Source organism: Ochotona princeps, chromosome 6 (assembly GCF_030435755.1).
Source record: "Ochotona princeps isolate mOchPri1 chromosome 6, mOchPri1.hap1, whole genome shotgun sequence".
NCBI classification, from domain to species: Eukaryota; Metazoa; Chordata; class Mammalia; order Lagomorpha; family Ochotonidae; genus Ochotona; species Ochotona princeps.
This window is the reverse complement of record NC_080837.1, coordinates 10036402-10055048: the sequence shown is the minus strand read 5'-3', so window position 1 is coordinate 10055048 and position 18647 is coordinate 10036402. Positions and strand designations below refer to the sequence as shown.

The window sequence follows — 18647 nt, the reverse complement described above, 5'->3', positions numbered from 1 at the left end:
TAGTAAGAATCCTTCAGAGCCGAGGCTTGTTGATCTGGCTCAAGATTTCTACCATCCATCCTTGTCAGGTGTTGGACTTGTTGGATGATGGAAGGGAAGATAGAAACTTTAAAAGAGCCAGCAGAAATGAAACATGAAGTGCTTGTCTTGGGGCCACAGATTTCCAAGTGATTCTGCACGTCCTTTCTTCTTCTGCTCGGTGTAGATGAACACTTGGTGTTGGCAGTCAGAATGGTCAGAAATGCTCAAGGCTGTGAGTGGGAACACACATCCATTTCAGCCCACTCGATCGGGCAGCAGATGCGTGGATCATGCCAGGAATAGACAAGGTGCCACAGGGTAAATGGGAAAAGAAATTGAGCATCTGGTCCCTGCCCACCCCCTAAAACTGCAGACAGCTGCACTCTAGTAACAGCCACACAGTAGAAGTCAGAAGCTGTGCATATGTGGATGTTCTGGAGAGGGGAGGACAATGTGAATCTCAGTCAGTGCATCTTGTAGCCTGGAGGACTTTCTCAAAAGCCTGCACCTGACCCCTCCAGCAGTTGCTCCCCCAGAGTTTCCAGCTCCAACCACTCACAACAGCTAATTCAGACTCCCAGCCCCAAGTTCAGTGTCGCCCCCGCCCCCTACACTCCACCTACTTGTCCTACCCCTACCCTCCCCATCCTTCCTCATCAGACTCCCACTCATCTGCTGTATCCTCTATCCCCCTGCTGTCTCTCTGGAATACCCCCCATTGTCCCTGTCTCAGCTCATCCAACAAACAGCCTCCTCTGCCCTTTCCCAGCTAATCCCACTAGCAACAGGTCACGCATGTACTGGCTGCCCAGAGAAGGACGGAATGCCTCTGGGATTCTTGAAGGAGACAGGAAAAGGTGTATGGGGTGGGTGCCAGGTAGTGATGAGCTAGGAGTCATGGAAGATGAGGGGGAGCAAGCGGATACCCTGATTATTCTGAGATGACCATTGCAACCTCTAGTCCCAGGACTTGCTCACACTGCCTATTTAATAATAAAAAGAACAATGCTCCCCACAAGAGCTCACTTTCCCTCCACTCTGATGTGAAGGGAGGGAGGGAGACAATGACACATCTTAAGAAGGTTGGAGGCTGTCTTTAGAAGAGTTGAGAATGTATAGGTAAGGGACCCCAAGTTCAAGCTCTCACTTGTCTGAGAGGATGGAGTTGTTTTCCCAAGCTGATCTCGTGTGCTGCTGGAAGTGCAGCCACCAGAGTGTGGAAAGGGGAGGGTCATCTTGATGAATGGGTGCAAAATTATAAAGGTGAACAAGCTCTAGATTTCTCTAGCTATGCATATTATTGTCTATTTCAAAAGAGCTAGAGGAGAGGGTTTTGAACATTCCTACATAAAGCAGTGATCAATGTTTGAGACGATCAAAGTGCTTATTTTGCCCTGTTTTGGTCACCATGCAGGATACACATGATTGAATATGACATGGTACCCCCTAAATATGGACAGTGATTAGACCATTTAAAAATACTGTGATACCCCCATAGCCTGCAGGGGGTGCTGTCAGGCATCAAGCCATTGGCGCTGCCACAGCCTTTGCTGAGAATGAGGGAGGATCAATAGTCAAATGTGCAATGGCTGTCTTAGGGACATCTCTTTATTAAGTGCTTAAGAGGACTGCTCATTAAATCCACTGCTGCAGGAGAAAATGAGGGCTAGGGGCTGTGTGTGGGCAGGGCTGGGGGCTGAGTCCTGTTCTGTGTGTTACCAGCACTCATCCACCCCAGCCATCAGGTTCCACCACCTTAGCCACTCCCCTGTCAATCCCCCAGACTAAAGGGCCATGCTCAGAGACTGGGGTGATCTTATGTCCCAGAACACTCCAAGAGATTCTGATTTGCCTGGCTGGGGGCAGAGTGGCCCTTGTCTTTGGATGTTTTAAAGCCATAGCAGGTGACTCACCCAGTTACAAACTCCTATATGACCAGCACTGTTCTTGGGGTCCCAGAAAAGGGCTGCTGGGTACCCAGAGGGATGGTTCATGAGGAAAGTTGTGTTACATGGAGGCCAAGGTTGGGCAGACACCACAGGGCATGTGGCGGCAGGAAGTAGTGGGTTTATAGGAGACATTTGAGAGAATGTATGGGCTGTGCTGGGTAGTCAATTGGGCTGGGAGCGGAGGGCCTGATGTGTTCCAGCTACCCTCATTGGGTTCCTGGTCATGTCCAGCTCTCAGTGGCTCTCTGGCCATTTGTGGAGGTTTCCTTGCCTTGAGGGCAGAACCCAAGTAGCTGGCAGGCAGGGTGGGCTGGGGGCCATGTGACTTGCCTTTTGGAGCCTTCACAAAGACTTTGTTGCTGGACCTACCTTCTGTGGGTTTCCACTGTGAAGAATGGATTATTGGCAGATGATGGACAGCCTCCTGGGGTGCAGCATCTCAGGCCACACTATCCTTTTGGACAGGCTGCTAAGTGCCAGGGAAGGTAGATTTGTTGGTCACTTGGTTTTTTCCAAAATATGCTTCCATATATGCCAAGAACTTAAGGATGATCAGAGCCAAGAGATATGCAGGAAAGTGGTGTGTGTGTGTGTGTGTGTGTGTGTGTTTGTGGTGTGTGCCTGTGGGTGCATTTAGGTTTGTATACAAGTATGTATACAAGTATGTGCATGTGTCTTTAGATGAGGAGCTGAGGGCACTGCAGTGTGTCACTGTGTGGCTGGTATGTGTACTGGGTCATGGAAAAATGTGATAAAGAGTGGGAACAAGTGTGTAGGTATGAGTGTCTTGAGTGTATGTTTCTGATTTGGTGTGAGTGCGCATGCACCACATACATGTGAATGCCTCTGAGTCTGAGTGTATGAGTTATGTCCATGTGTTTGAATCTTTGTCTATCTGTGGGTGAGTGTAGGTGTTTCTCTGTGTGAGTCTGTGTTCTGGGTGTTAATGTGAGGCTGTGAGTGGCTCTCAGAACATGAGTGCATGCACACACATGTGTGTTTGTGGTCTGAATGAGAGACTCAATCTGAATGTGTCTTGGTGTGTGAGTCTATATGTGTCTGAGTGTTCTTGATTTTGAATCTGGGTGTGAGTGTATGTGTATGAGTGTGGCCCAAGTCCACCCATGTGGGAGATCTGGAGGAAGCTACAAACTCCTGGTTTTGTCTTAGTTCAGCCCTGGATGTGGGCATCTGGAAAATGAGCCAGTGGGTGAAAGATTTTTTTTCTTTGTATGTCTCTCTCTTTGCGTCACTCTGGCTTTCATATAAATACATATCTCTCTCTAAAAGAAAGAGAGAGAAAAAGGAAGAAAGAAAGGAAGGAAGAAAGGCAGAATGACAGAGAGACACAGAGATCTTCCATCTGCTGGCTCACTCCCCAGATGGCTGGGGATAGGCAAGATCAGGTTGAAATCAAGAGCCTGGAACTCCATTTGGGTCTCCCTCGTGGGTAGTAGCGGCCCAAGTAGCTGCTCTCCAGGTGCATTGGCAGGAGGATGGGATGTCACCAGCACAAGTGGAAGCTTAGCTCTCTTCACCTTGGATTCCTAATTCTTCCACCATGCATAGTAGGACGTATAGTTGAGATCGCTCCCAGGATCTTGGGTTTTCCAGGGATGCAATGTGTGCCAAGCTTAGTAGGCCTGGCTTGAAATGTTATTTATCTACACTACCAGCCAACACTTGGGTTCTCCAAGGCCATGTCCTTATCTGTGCAAGAGTCATAGTAGAAGTACAAGAGGCCTCCCAAGGTGTTGCGAGGGACTGAAGGGATGCGTGTGTGCGAAGGTGTGCATGCCACTAAGTCAAACGTGCTGTGTGCTGTGCTTTGCTGCTCCCCCTCATGGCATGCATTTGTACTCTGTGCTGGCAGCCACACCTATCTCTGTCCTTGGAACCTAACTGAGTGAGGTTGTCCCCACCTGTAAGGAGCCAGAGCATCCTGATGCAGAAGGCTTTTTATTAGTCAGGCTCATGCGGTGGGATAAATCACGGGTGGGACTGGATGGGGGCTGTCTCCAGGCATCCATGGGAGACACCGCTCAAAAGTTGGAAATCTGGTTGAAGTTCACAGGGGTTGGCTGTCCTTGGGGGGAAGGCCTTTGGGCTCAAGATGTTGAAAGTTAGTCCTAAGAAAATAGGCTGGACCCACAACCATGGAGTTAACTTTAGAATCATTTAAGTTGAAGATCAGAATGTCTTTTGTTCTTTTTCTTTCAAAGATTTATTTATTTTTATTTGAAAGGCAGATTTTACACAGAGAGAGAGAGAGAGATCTTTCATCCACTGGCTCACTCCTCAAATGACCACAACGGCTGGAGCTGAGCCAATCCGAAGCCAGGAGCTTATTCCAGGTCTCCCATGCAGGTGCAGGGTCCCAAGGGGTTGGGTCATCTGCCACTTCTTTCCCAGGCCACAGGCAGGGAGCTGCATGGGAAGTGAAACAACCTGGCTGTGAACTGGTACCACATGGAACTTACAAATGTTGTAAGTGGCAGCATTACCCACTAAGCTCCCAGAGAGGCCCCCCAATTTCTTTTCTACATGGTATGTGTCTAGGCAGTGAACATGTTCTGTACTCTGTCAATCTTAGAGGCCATTTCCAGATTTATTAATGAGGGAACTTATCTTCTCTTAGGAAATTTTGTGAAAGCTTGGCACATCAGTTGGTGTAGATGCTTTTTTCCTCTGTTTTTAAATAAGGTTCACTTATGTCTGTGATGAAAAAAAGTTGTATGTGCTCCCTGTAGGAATTTTAGAGAAGCTTGAAAGTTAAAAGAAAAACTAAGTCACCTACCAAAAACAAGTTAAAAAAAGAACCATGAATGACCAGGAAAGGGCTCGGAGGAATTTTGGGGAGCAAAATTCTTTATAAGGGGTTGGTTATAACACAAGTGTAGGCTTTAATCAGAACATCAGCCCATGTACACTCAGCATTTCTATACTGCTCACTGTTTGTGAGCTTCATGTTAAAAGAAAAACTGCACACATGATGGGACTGGGTCAATAGTATGCAAGTTGATGTATTTAGAGGTGAATAAACAGATGACAGTTATGTTGAAGGATATCAAAAGAAGACAGGTTGATGATGCATGGACACATGATAAAGCAAATCCAGGACAACGCTAATGTGAAGATCCATTGGTTGGCTTATGAGAGTTCACCATAGACTTCTCTCAACTTGGCTGTGAGTTTGAACATCTGAGTGGTAACACACTCCAGGGCTGGGACAAGGAGGAAAGATGACCAATTCAGATCAACATTCATGTTTACCTTTCAAGCTCAACCACTACTGATATTTTAATGTAGAATATTTTCTTTCATTGTGGCTTCCAAGAAGAGATACCATTGTCTGTCATGAAGATATTATCAAGGTAGACACATATATTTTCTAATTGTTTTGCTCACTCTTGTGTCCTAGAAAGTTTTGTGTGATTTACAAGTTGGGGCATCATTACATATGTTCAAATGCACACATTTTTAGCATGGAGTTCCATAAATTTTGACAAAGGGTATAGGTGTGTAACTACCACTGCAGCAAAGATATAGGATGCTTCTATTGTTCCAGAAAAGTCTCTTTGTGCCTCTTTAAGGACAACTGTTGCCCTGACATCCAGCCCTGGCAAACATTCTCCTGTTTTGTTGAATGTCATTACAGGGAACTCACATACACAGGAACTTCAAGAGGTCACAGAAAATGGAATTAAAAGCTGAAAGCCTTGTATTAAAAACATTTTTTGAAAAGGATTGAAAGATTGAAAGATTGAAAGGCAGAGTTACAGAACAAGAAGGAGAGAAAGAAATTTTCCATCTCTCCATTTCCCAAATGGGCGCAAGAGTCAGAGCTGGACCAATCTGAAGCCAGCAGCTCCTTCTGGTCTCCCACATGGGTACAGGGGCAAAGAGGCCATCTTCTACTACTTTCCTAGGCCATAAACAGAGAACTGGAACAGAAGTGGAACAGCCAGGACTCAAACTGGTATCGTATGAGCTGGTAACACTGCAGGTGCAGGCTTAGTTCACTATGCCATTACTCCGACCCCACCAAAAACATGTTATACTTTCATATTTCCATGAGCCGGTGGAGGTGTCTTCATCGTGTGTAGCCTTTTGGTTCTGGTTTCTTCTGCTTGTGTAGAATATATTTGAGATTCACCCATGACATGGCATGTCCCATTCACTGGAACATTTTAGTTGATGAGTAGTACTCTGTTGTAAGGATGTTCGATAATGTAAGGCTATTCAATAATGTAAGTTTATTAATATTTGCAAAGATTAATGATATATTGTAGTCAGTTTTACTTGTGGTGTTCCCGACAACTGGGCTATCTCAGATGTGTGGTTTTCCTTTGATTATAAATACCTTCATAATGCACATCTTTGTGCACTGTCATTGTCATTGATCATTTCTGCAAGGTGGAATGTTGGGAAAGGAATAGAGATGTTTTTAAAGTCCCTAATATGCTTTTAGCCACTAAAATTCTTTTTTTTTTTTAGTTGTTTATTCTACTTGAAAGGCAGAGTTACAGGGAAGCAGAGGCAGAGAGAGGTGGAGTGAGCTTCCGTCTGATGATTAATTTCCCCAAATGGCCACAATGCCTGAGGCAGGTTTGTCTGAATCCAGGAGCCAGGAGCTTCCTGTGGGTCTCCATGCAGGTGCAGGGAACCAAGTCCCTGGGCACTCCTCCACTGCTTTCTAGGCATGTTTGCAGGGAGCTAGATTGAAAGTGGAGCCACCAGGACTCAGCCTGTCACCCAGGTGGGATTAGAGCACTGCAGGCGATAGTTTTATCTGCTTTGCCATGGCTCTGGCCTGAAGATGTTTTCTTTCTGTGTGTTCATGGCATGACTGACTGAAAACTGCAGTGACGTTTTAATAATCCTCTTCCCCATCCCCCCTCTCTTCCCATATCATCCCTGTAGACCTGGCCTGCAGTTTCTGCATCGTCTGCACGCTCTCCACATCTTAATAATCATGGAGGTCAATCAGGAGACCTCTGTCTTCCTGGTGAAGATCTTGGAGGAGCTGGACAGCAAGCAAAACACCGTTTCCTATCAGGACCTGTGCAAATCACTGTGCGCACGGTTCGATCTGTCGCAGCTGGCCAAGCTGAGGAGCGTGCTCTTCTACACGGCTTGTCTCGATCCCAACTTCCCAGCCACGCTGTTCAAAGACAAGATGAAATGCAACGTGAACAACCAGCAGTCCAAGAAGATCATGGTGGCGGCCGACATCGTGACCATTTTCAACCTGATCCAGATGAACGGGGGCGTGGCCAAAGAGAAGCTACCTGCTGGCCGCCAGAAAATGCGTAAGAAGGAAGCCTCCTTTGAATCCTGCCGCTCAGACACGGAGATCACAGAGATCTGCTCTGCCGCTGACTGCGAGTCACTCAACTGTGAGCTTAACGACAGGCCTTTCAGCCGGGGCTACCCCACCAGGCAATCCTCCAAGAGCCGCAAAATGGACTGCAAGGACTGCCCGCAGTTCGTCCCGGCCTCTGAGCCCAACTTCTTGCTGGGGGTCAGCAAGGAGGGCAAGAGCCGAGCTGCCTCTCTGGACCGGCTGCAGGCCCTGGCCCCCTACTCCGTGGCTAGCCCTCGGCCCTGTGAGATGCAGCGAACCTACTTTCCCATGAACCTCGAGAGCGAGTCCATCTCCGACCAGGACTCGCTGTCCCTCAGCCAGGGCCTCAAGGAGACCTTCCTCTCCAACGAGGAGCCCTTTGTGGTCCAGTCTTGTGTGCAGAAGAGGAACATCTTCAAGCAGGACTTTCACAACCTCATGCCTGTCTCCCCTAGCTTGGTGGGCCCCCCCGGCAAAGCAGATGGGGAATGTGGGGAGCCCCAGAACCGGAAGGAGCCTCACAAACCCCCCTTCTTCAATCACAGCTTTGAAATGCCCTACAACAGCCAGTACCTGAATCCGGAATATTCCCCTATACCCGACAAGAGGAGAGTTAAACATGAAAGCCTGGACGATCTTCAAGCCTCCACCTATTTCGGACCTACACCAGTGATCGGAGTCCAAGAAGCCCGGCGCTGCCCAGGGCGGCCCAGCAAACAGACCCCATGGCCAGCCAAAAGCTGGAGCCTCAACACGGAGGAAGTGCCTGACTTTGAGCGGTCTTTCTTCAATAGGAATCCCTCTGGGGAAGAGAAGCTACGCTACCCCAGTTCCGGCAGCCAAAGCCCTGCTTTCCCCGCTCCAGACAGACGCCCAGCTTACCTGGTGCCCAAGGACCAGCCGCCCATTCTCCAGGTTGGCTATGCAGCCAAACCCAACGGGCTCAAGGCTAAAGAGATCCCGCCCCCCATCGACCTGGAGAAGCACGAGCCAGTCAAGAAGTTCAAAGACAAGAGCATTGGCTGCACCAGTGGGCAGCTCAGCTCGGACACCAGTAGCGTGGGCACCCAGACCGAACAGCAGGTTCTGGAGTCCAAGAAAGGCAAAGACTTGTGCAACTCTGGGCAGGGCAAGTACAGTGACAGGCATGCCCTGAAGCACTCCGACGACGACTCGGAGGTCGTCAGCGATGACATCAGCGACATTTTCCGTTTTCTCGACGACATGAGCGTCAGCGGGTCCACAGGAGTGATGCACTCGTCCTGCTACAACAGCACTGGATCCCTGTCCCAGCTGCCCAAGTCGGACTGTGATAGCTCTCCTGAGCGCCACCTCCCCAAACTTGCCAATGGGTTCCCTGGCAGCAAGGGGGACAAGGTCAACCGACCCGAGCGCCTCCAGCCCTCGGAGGAGGAGCTGAAAACCAGTGTGTGCAAACTGGTGCTGCGCATTGGTGAGATCGAGCGGAAGCTGGAGTCGCTGTCTGGAGTGCGTGAGGAAATCTCCCAGGTCTTGGGCAAACTCAACAAACTGGACCAGAAGATGCAGCAGCCCGAGAAGGTGAACGTACAGATGGATCTGAACTCCCTGACAAGTGAAGCTCCGTCCGACGACACAGCCTCCCCACGTGTGTTCCGGGCGCACGAGAGCTCTCACACAGCCCCGTTGGAGAACAACCCGGAGTGGTGTTGTTCAGATGCCAGTGGAAGTAACAGTGAGAGCTTACGCGTCCAGGCCCTGAAGAAAAGCCTCTTTACCCGTCCGTCCTCCAGGTCCCTGACTGAGGAGAACAGCGCCACAGAATCCAAGATTGCCAGCATCTCCAACTCGCCCAGAGACTGGCGCACCATCACCTATTCCAGCCGCGGAGGCCTCAGCGGGGAGGAAATGAAAGATGCGGGCCCGGCAGTGGAAAGTAAGGACTGGCATCGGAAACCCAAAGAGGTAAATGAGTCAAGTTCACCTGGGTAGGCAGCAGTTCATTCTAGCCTGAGTGTGTGGGTTGCAGCCAACACACCTTTGGCTTGGTTTAACCTTGCCTTGGCAGGTGGGTGGTCCTTGCGAGGAAGGACCCACATAGGGTGGGAGTGTGTTCCCCCAGAGTTGTCACTCAGCTGGAATGCTTGCAGGCTGCCACACCGCCCAGAATAGAAAGCACGGTGGGCTGCTGGACAGTTGGTGTGGGCAAGCTGGGTCAGAACAGGTAGGTGCATTGAGGAGGGCCAACCATCCTTTGAAGAAACAACAGATCACAGTACAGATGAATGAGGACAGTGATTGTTGAGTGTGCGTGTGACCCGTTCCTGCCGGGGACTGCATTACATACACCATGGTAAGCCCCTTTTCCCCTTTAAGGAAAATGGTACACTCTGCCCTAATTTTCTTTAAGAAAATTATGTATTAGAAAGGCAGTCAGATGCTCCCAGGCAAACCCAGGATGTAATGTCTGATACCATCAGCTGCTGCTTCCCAGAGTCAGAACTCAAGCCTGGGGCCTGGCGGCATGGGCTAGTGGCTAAAGTCCTTGTCTTGAACGCCCCAGGATCCCATATGGGCGCCGGTTCTAATCCCGGCAGCTCCACTTCCCATCCAGCTCCCTGCTTGTGGCCTGGGAAGGCAGTCAAGGATGGCCCAAAGATTCGGGACCCTGTACCCACGTGGGAGACCCGGAAGAGGTTCCAGGTTCCCGGCTTCGGATCGGTGCAGCACCGGCCGTTGCGGCTCACTTGGGGAGTGAATCATTGGACGGAAGATCTTCCTCTCTGTCTCTCCTCTCTGTATATCTGACTTTGTAATAAAAATAAATCTTAAAAAAAAAAAAGAACTCAAGCTTGGACACTCCTGTGTAGGATGCAGGTGCCCAGGCAGCATCTTAAACACTAGACCAAGTATCCACCGCCCAGGTATTATTCCTGGTTAAAAGTAAGAATGTTTTTGTGAGAAGTGGATGGCTAGCAAGAGCATAGGATGAGTGGGGAAGGGGTTCCTGGTCCTACCAGGCAAGATGTCAGTTTGTAGCCTATGTCTTCTATAGTTCTTAGTTCTGCATGAGCTGTTCCTGCTCCTTGTGAATGGACCCAGGGTGCCTTCTTGGGTCACAGGGAGGTGATGTCAGTGTGCTGCTTGTCTCCGTACCCATTCCTGCTTCTGCCATATTATCAGAGAGAACCTTAGTGCCTCCTGACTTCTCCAAGGAGGGAGAGAGGGGAACGGAGAGAGAGAGAATATGAGGTAGGTTGCAGGCACTTAAATCCTGAGGGTTCAGAGTTCCCCAAATACAAGGGCGTGACTCTCGCCGCTGAGTTCTGCCTACCGAGCCCAGCGTGGCACTACCTAGGGGGTTGGGCAAAATGGATCCTATCAGGGAAGCCCCTTCCAAGGTCCTTTTGCCTTGAGGAGTGAGAAAAAAGAGGCAACTCCATTTTCTTGCTGAGATTTTTGGACAGTTCCTGCTGCATTCTGTGTCTGAGTCAGCAGTCCTGATGGTTGGAAAGGGATGAGTGTTGGGCTGGGATTGGGCAAGAGCCGAGATGCTCCTGGGCGACCTGTGGGCCACACACACATACACGTGCTTCTTCCTTCTCTGCATGGCTCACTCCTGTTGACTGTGCTCTGTTTCACTTCTATAATTTGACATAGTGGCTTTCTCATCCCTGGATACTCTCTAGCTGTCATGTCTTCTCCACAGTGGAACTCCACTGACTGGTCAGGGGAAAGAGGCTGAGTGGGCAGCCTCTGCCTTCTGGGAACTCACAAGATGTCACAAGGTGGCTACAAGATAGCAGAGGGTCTGTGTGTGATTTTAGAGATCGCACAGGTGGGCATGCCCACAGTTACAAAGCTTCTGAGGGTCCACTGAGAACAGAGGTTCCCAGAGAGTGAGACAGATGAGCAGTGCTTCTTTCCCTGATACAGTGGCTCATGCTCTTCCCTGGGCTATGCTAGTGTCTCCAAATAAGGACTCAGCTGTCTTCAGGAGCTTCTAAACCATATGCTCTTTAGTGTAGCTTCCTCCTTCCAGGGAGACCAAGAAGCATCCATGGGTTCAGTTGACCCAGCCCAGAGGGGGTGTTCATGGACACTGTTGCCACCAGCACTCGTTGAAGCTGGAAGAATCAGGCTGAGAACCTGGGGCCAAGTGATCTTGAGTGTTTCCGGCCTTTGGGGTTTCTACGTGTATAGTGAGGGTTCATGATGGGAGTGATGCCATGAGGATTTCTGGTACAGACAGATGCGCTCATGCTAGGACTGACAGTGAGGGAGGAGGGGGACAAGAGATTTCCTTTTTGTATGCACATGGGCCATGATTGGTGGAGTCTGAATGTCTACAGGGCCTGGGGCTGAGAGCTGCTGGCTGCTCTGCATCACTGGGAGACCCCACGGCATTCGTGCTGCTTCTGTGCCCTTCTGCAGGCTTCGCAGCACCGCCTACCCAAGCAGCCCAAAGACGGCAGCTTCCTGGTGGAGCAGGTGTTCAGCCCTCACCCCTACCCCGCCTCCCTCAAGGCCCACATGAAGAGCAACCCTTTGTACACTGACATGCGGCTTACGGAGCTGGCTGAGGTGAAGCGGGGCCAGCCCTCCTGGACCATCGAGGAGTACACACGGAACACAGGCGACAAGGGCAAGCTGACAGCCCTTGACCTCCAGGTGAGCCCCTTGCTGTCCTGGGTGGGGGGTGGCAGTAGCGGAGGTCACCCCAACTGGGCCCTGGCGAGTGCACAGGTCGAGAATGGTTTCGGCCAGCCCAACCCTGCCCTCTCCAACATCCTGGGTTCCCTAACTCCAACCCCAAATCCCTACCCCACACGGTGTAATTTGAACTTGAATGAGTCATGTAGCCCAGCGCACAAGGGGTTGGTGGTGTTTGCTCTGTTTGTGGATTCCCCGGGCCACTCTGACCTGCTAACGATGCATTTAAGACTCTATATATGAGTACAGATTCTAGTCTTTGCTCACGAGACCCGCGCCAAACTGTTTCCCGCCACACAAGCTGATTTCTCCTTCTGTGTGTAGCGCGTGGGATAAGCATATTGGTGGGAGCCCAGCTATGGACTGTGTTTCCATATGGAGCGGCCACAGGTAAGAGCCATCGCCGGGAGCTCTGTGAAGGCTGTTGTGGCCAGAGGGCATATATTTTGTCCACTCACAGGCAGGGCTGGGTTGGGGTCACATTTTGGTCCCATTCATATCGCATCTCTCTGTGTCTTCCTGTCACTGCCAAGGCAGAAGAGGCACCCAGTTCCCCACTGTGGGCTCAGCCTTGAGCCAGTCACCTTCAGATCTCGGGGTGAGAGTGTATGTCCATCAGGCACAGTGTCAGAGAGCCGCCTGTAGGGGTCAGTGTGGCCGGGTTTTGCAAAGACCCAAAGGACTATGGGAGATGCCTGATCCCTGGGGATGACCTATGATCTTTAGTTCACCTGCTATGCCTGCATCCTTTTCTCTCTTAACTGGGCATAATCATGCAGGACTTGAAAAGTCATTGTGAAGATGGAAAATAGTATGTTTAAGGTGCCTGGTGTTGCTTAAGGATTTGGGGTGGGGGTGGGGGGTTGCTGCGTGATGCTTTGCATAGTGGTGTGTGTCCAGCAGGCTTCCAGGCCCAGGTAGTGGCAGAAATTTTGTGACTGCTCCCAACCTTACAAATGAGAAACTGTAGAAAACACTGGAGCTTTCCATTGGGACCAGGCACACCCAAGGCCGCATTGAACCCTCACACAAGGAGTTTCGTACTCTCTCCTTCCTGTTCCCTCCACAGCGTTCTTCCTCAGAGGCTTTGGTGGCGCTTCCTGTCACACAGTGCCTGTAGTGTCATTTATTGGTTTATCAGAGTCCCTAAATGAAAAGCAGTTGTGGGGCCACACACTGCAAGTGAGGTTTGTGGGTGTGATCTCCTGAGCCCCTTCATGCAGTGCAAGTGCATTGTGTGCCATCACCTGTCCATTGGAGCTGACTCCTCTTGGGTCTTCTTGCTGCTGGCAAGCAGGTTAGACAAGGATTTGATTCTCCCCCAGTTGGGCTTCTGTGCAGCTCTGTTGTGGGGTCATCAGGAGTCTTGCAGTCAGCAGGTGTGGATGGCTTAGCGGGTGTGATAAACAATGTTTGGGCAGTGTTGTGGAATGATCTTGAGAGGGTGAGTCATCAAACAACTCACTGGCTGAGGATAAAATCACACACACACACACACACACACACACACGAGTAAAAATAGGTACTTTGGTTATGGAGGTGATGTTTAGCTACATGTGCAAAGGCCAGCCTCTCCAGTTGCACCAGCTCAAAGGAGGAATGAGGGCTCAGGACTCCTGGGAGAGTGCCCGTAGGGAAGCAGGGACAGCCTGGGGCATTTAGTAAAGTCAGGGAGGCTATGCAGGGACTTGAGCCTGTGTTAGGGCAGTTTTAACATCTGTACTCTCTCCCTGGGCTCCCCCGTGGCCAGTGTGCAAACGCGCCCTCCGTGGTGCTCACCTGAGAGAATGGGCAAAGTGTGTTTATTTTTATTTCCAGGCCCCATTCATAGCTGTGTTCACTCACCGGGGTCCCTGGGAACCTCACAATCACCTCTCTGCTTCCTGGTGCCATTGGAACTTGCAGATACTAAAAAAAAAAAAAAAAGGAAAAAAAAAAAAACCTAATTAAACATAGAGTAGTTCCCAGGCTGAATCCCAGCCTGTACTATAGCGTAGAGAGCTATGAAAGCAAGCCAATTTTCTCCTGCCGAGCTGGAGGCAAACTGAAAAGACAGTTTGGTTGTCATTCGCAACACATGTCTTCTGGGCCAAGTAGGGAGGATGATGGGTCGGGTCAATGGTACTGCACCCAGGCTGAACCTGACACCCACTGGGTGACCCTTCACCCATTGTTTCAAGTCAGGCAGCAGATCCACCATGGGCCACATCTTCTTGGCTGAGCATCCACTCCACTCCTTCCATGCCAAGAACAGGCTGATTCTCCATGTAACGTGGTCCAAGTATGAGGACATGTTTTCTGGAGGCCAGAACTACCCCCACGCAGCTCAGGACAGCCCCCTCCCACCACCAACCTCCAGCACAAGGTTCTGTTGCAGATTTTTTTTCTTGCAAAGTCTGTGTGATTACGCAGAGGACCTTATATGAGGGGAATTTTTCTAAAAGATTGTTGGTGAGAGGACAGTAATGAAACCCAGGAAGGGGCAGGTTTTGGCTCAGTGGTGAAAGCGTTGGTTGTGATGCCTGTGTCCCTGACTATAGTGCCTGGGTTGGATTTCTGTCTTTGGTTCCTGACTCCAACTTCCTGCTGATGTGGTGGCAATGGTGATGGCTCACAGAGTTGGGCTCCTGCCATCCACGTGAGAGACGTAGGTTGAGTTCCTGGCTCCTGGAGACTTCAGCTCCAGTTCAGCCTCGGCTCTTTTGGGCATTTGGGGAATGAACCAGAGAGTGGGAGCTCTCTCTCTCTCTCTCTCTCTCTCTCTTCTATATTTTTCTGTCTCTCTATCATCTTCATCTCTCTGCCTCTCCAATAAAAAGAGATAAATAAAGCAAAGCCCAGGAACCCACAGCATGTTGGTTGCCAGCCTCCTGGAAGGAAGTAGATGGATGCTCCCAAGGGGGATGGGGGAGGGAAGAGAGGAGGGTACTAAGCAGGGTGCTGTTTGGTGGTATGAGCAGGTGGGAAAGGGGACATTGTCCATAGCCAGTGAATCAACTGAGGGATCCATTCTGGCGAAAAGCATTGCGACTGCTGGGTCTGAAGGGTCAGGGTCTCAAACCCAGTGCTTGAAGCGTGGGCCTGAGAATATCTGAGCAGTGGGCAAGTGAGTGAGGCAATGGTGAGTGCAGGAATAAATCCTTCAGCATCTCTCTCCCTATTGACTGGGAACAACCGGAATGCATCCATCCCAGGGAGCAGAAGAGCAGAGCACAGTTGTGAAGGCAGGTGGAGAGTCACAGGCCTGGGTTAGAACCTTACACATTCCACGACCATGTGGCACGCTCTTGTTTGAAGTCTCTGGGGGTCTGAGCCTCTGTGTGTGGTTTTTAATGCACCTGTGTTTATGAACATTTAAAAAAAAACAGCAACAGGAAAATCTTCAATATTTGAGGATTTTAAAGATGTAGCTGACTGCTTCCCTCTGGGTTACAGTGTGGTGTTGCTTTGGGGTGACACTTATTATTCAAGGCTGGCCTTAAGATGAGTGCCCCACCTTCCTTATGGGAATGGATGCAACTGTCCACATCCATGAGGAGTGGGATGATATCAGGACACAGAGGTGCAGGAAGAGGCTCCTGCAGGTGGCTGACCAATCTGAGGGGAGCTGGGAGTCACATGGGTGGGGGCTCTGTCTTTGGCTGTAGTGGCACCAAGTTGGGAATGGTCACTTAAGCCTGGTATGGGGACGATCCACCCAGAATCTCTAGACCTTGAGTTTAAGCTGTGGCCTGAGCTGGCTCAGCCCAAATGTTTGAAATGGAAATATTCTGTGTTTTGTTTGAAGCACTGATCTTAGAGTTGCCTTTGATTTTGGTGGAAGCTTCTCTGAGCAAAGAGATGATAGGGCAGTCTTCCTTCCAGCAGGGCCTGTGGGTAGAGACTACTTTCCAGTGACTTTCCTTGCAGGGAGGAGTATGTCCAGGGAGCAGCCTGCTCTTGGTTGTCTGCCTTGAAGTCGAGAACCCTGTTTGTCTCGGCTTCACTTCGTTTCTCCACACACAGGAGACCCTGAGTCAGAACCACGGTGCCATTTTTAGCAGGGGAGGGAGCTGCTGTATTCCAGAATGTGTGGGGTGGAGGACAGTTTCAAGTCCCTGTTCATCTCTATCAGCTGCAGAAGACCCAAGGGCTTCGTGAGTGACACGATTGTCCTAACGTCAGGTTCTTACTGTGTTTCTAACGTCTTCTCATTTTCAGACACAAGAATCTTTGAACCCAAACAACCTAGAGTACTGGATGGAAGATATTTATACTCCAGGCTACGACTCGTTATTAAAGAGGAAGGAAGCTGAATTCCGACGAGCCAAGGTGTGCAAGATAGCAGCTCTGATTGCCGCCGCTGCATGCACCGTCATCTTGGTCATCGTGGTCCCCATCTGTACCATGAAATCTTGAGGTCACAGACGCCACAGTCACACACGGCTCATGGCGACCCACGTCTTCCTCTGTATTTGGAGAGCTTGCAGCAATGAGGCCACTGTTTGTCACCTGGAAGATACTGCCATGATGGCGAGGTTTTGAGGACGCTGAAGGTAGCTAGCTGATTACACCTTCTCGAGAGAGAGCCACCTATCCAGTAGCTTGGCTTACTTACCCCTCCGATGCAGTTTTTAGAAGTGCAATATCTTTTCCCACAAAAAAAAGGTCATGGAGTCCCAGTCAGTCCCAAAGGAACATTTCAAGCAAAAGAAGGGGAAGATGAATGGGAGTCTGTTTCCATGAGGTTTCTGGGTGAGGGGATGAGGGATGAGTCACAAAGAAGGTATTGAATGTATGCCTTTTTTTGTAGAAGTTTAGGGAGGTAGCAAGGGGGGACCAAGCTAGGCCCTTTTCCTTAAGGTTGGTATACCATGGCTAGGGAAGGAGCAGGACCCATGTCCTGCTAGAATGTGACTTCTTTGCTGACTCTCACCAAGGGCTACCGACTTTTCCCTCTTGCCCTTCTGTTCTCACAGCAACTGAAGGTCTGCATCCTTGCAGATCTTCTTGGAAACTTCTGGAATCTTCCTCCTTGTTCCCAAGGCAACAAGGAGCTGGACTGCCAAAGTCCGGCTGTGTTGTCAGGTGTCCTTTCTTGGAGACCTGCATGTCCCCAGCCCCTTGCTGATGGCGTGAGGGTAACACTTGACAAACATGGCTACCCCCGAAGGATCCCATGTCTTTGCCAGGGGGATATGGCCGCACTACTGGATTTTCTGTCCTGCTGGTAGCAGACGCTCTGCTTCTCACACCTGAGTTGAGGAGTTCAGGACTTGTCCTTGTGCCTTGAAGAGTAGAGATAACGGCTACATGTTGACATTCTAACTGCAACCTGTGGTTTCTGCGTGCCACTTTCAGTGGCTTTAAAACGAGTCTGAAGCTTGTTCAACCCTATGATAAAGGCACTGAGATCTTCTCAAACATGTACTCCAGAGTTTTGAATACTTGTCAGCTGTGCAAAAAAAATCTATTTAACCATTTATCTATCTATATGCCTGTCTAAATGCCAATTTCTGTTTATTGTCTTCTCTGTTCAATAATTGAGAGCAAGGTTTCTCCAGTGTGCGTGAAGCTGTTGTAATTTCACGATCATTTGATCTCAGTGTCCACCTGCGGGATGGTGCTTTGATAACAAGTGAGCAGAAAGGATCATTAACCACATCTGATTCTAATGTTTTGTTTTAGGTTAAAGAAAACAAATCATGAATGGCAGAAGCTAGTCCCCTGGGTGGCATAATTAATTCCTGCAAGTGGGACCTCAATCTTTAAAGCAATAGGTGTCCAGCATTCGTCCTGATTCTAAGTAACCCTTAGCTCGCCCTGTCCCATGCGACTGTTCACCAGGAAGGGGTCATCAGGGAATTTGGTGATGACTTATTCTAGAGGTCTTCATGTTTGTTTCTGTGGTCATGTCTGTGTGTCAGTTTCCCATTAGGTGGTTGGAGTGGAAGCCCTAGTATAGAAAACTGAGGATTTACCATTGCAAGTGAAATCAACAAGTATCCTGACATCAGAATTTTCACCCTTTGGTGCTCTGCTTTGGGTTGGGCACTAGAAACAAGTTTTTGCTTTCCTTCCAAATCCCCTTCACCCATGAAGATGCCGCACCACCCCCTATGCAGATCCCGCCATGCCCTGCTTAACTGCAGATTAAGCTGTCAGAGCTCCAGAAATGGTGATTGTAAGCCTTTTGTTCTGTTATGTGGAGAAGAGCAGTCAGACACCTTCACAGGACTGGAGAAAATTTTGTCGAATCCCAACCATATCCCTCCACCTAACAACTAGGACCATGGGGAGGTAGGACCAAAACACTTTAAGCACTGCCCTGGGTGGAGTCTATATGTCCTTCCTGGGCCTGATGTGGGCCAGATGCCAACCCAGCTACTTAGTGGAGGACATGACTAGCAGCCCTACCTTAAGAAAGAGATGAAAGAACTCCACAGAATCTTCTGCAGTTTCCATCTCTAGCAAAGAAATTTTGTCTTGCTCCAAGTCTGGAGAGGCTTTAAAAATACAACCCAATGTCATCATCACATCATGGAAACATCCATGCTGGCTACTATCCCAGGAAAATGATCAGTGAAAGCCAAAAAGTAAGGTGATTTTCTCTGGCAGGGGTCACTCTCACTCCAGTGGTACAGTGGTACCATGTCTCA

At 49.7% G+C, this 18647-nt stretch overlaps 1 protein-coding gene and 1 long non-coding RNA gene across 2 annotated transcripts in view; one reads left to right on the top strand and one right to left on the bottom strand.

Annotated features, from left to right (window-relative positions):
* Positions 1-6871: 6871 nt before the first annotated feature.
* On the top strand, positions 6872-16719 carry MINAR1 (membrane integral NOTCH2 associated receptor 1). Its single transcript, XM_004578300.2, has 3 exons — positions 6872-9261; positions 11731-11967; positions 16210-16719. The coding sequence occupies exons 1-3, from the start codon at positions 6946-6948 to the stop codon at positions 16405-16407; spliced, it is 2751 nt and encodes a 916-aa protein (XP_004578357.2). The 5' UTR covers positions 6872-6945; the 3' UTR covers positions 16408-16719.
* The window catches only part of LOC131480517 (uncharacterized), a 189811-nt gene continuing 184324 nt past the window's right edge, over positions 13161-18647 (bottom strand). Inside the window, exons 2-3 of the long non-coding RNA XR_009245578.1 lie at positions 13855-13917; positions 13161-13477 (exon numbers count right to left, since the gene is read on the bottom strand). This is a non-coding gene — a long non-coding RNA (uncharacterized LOC131480517). The remainder of the gene's footprint in view (positions 13478-13854; positions 13918-18647) is intronic.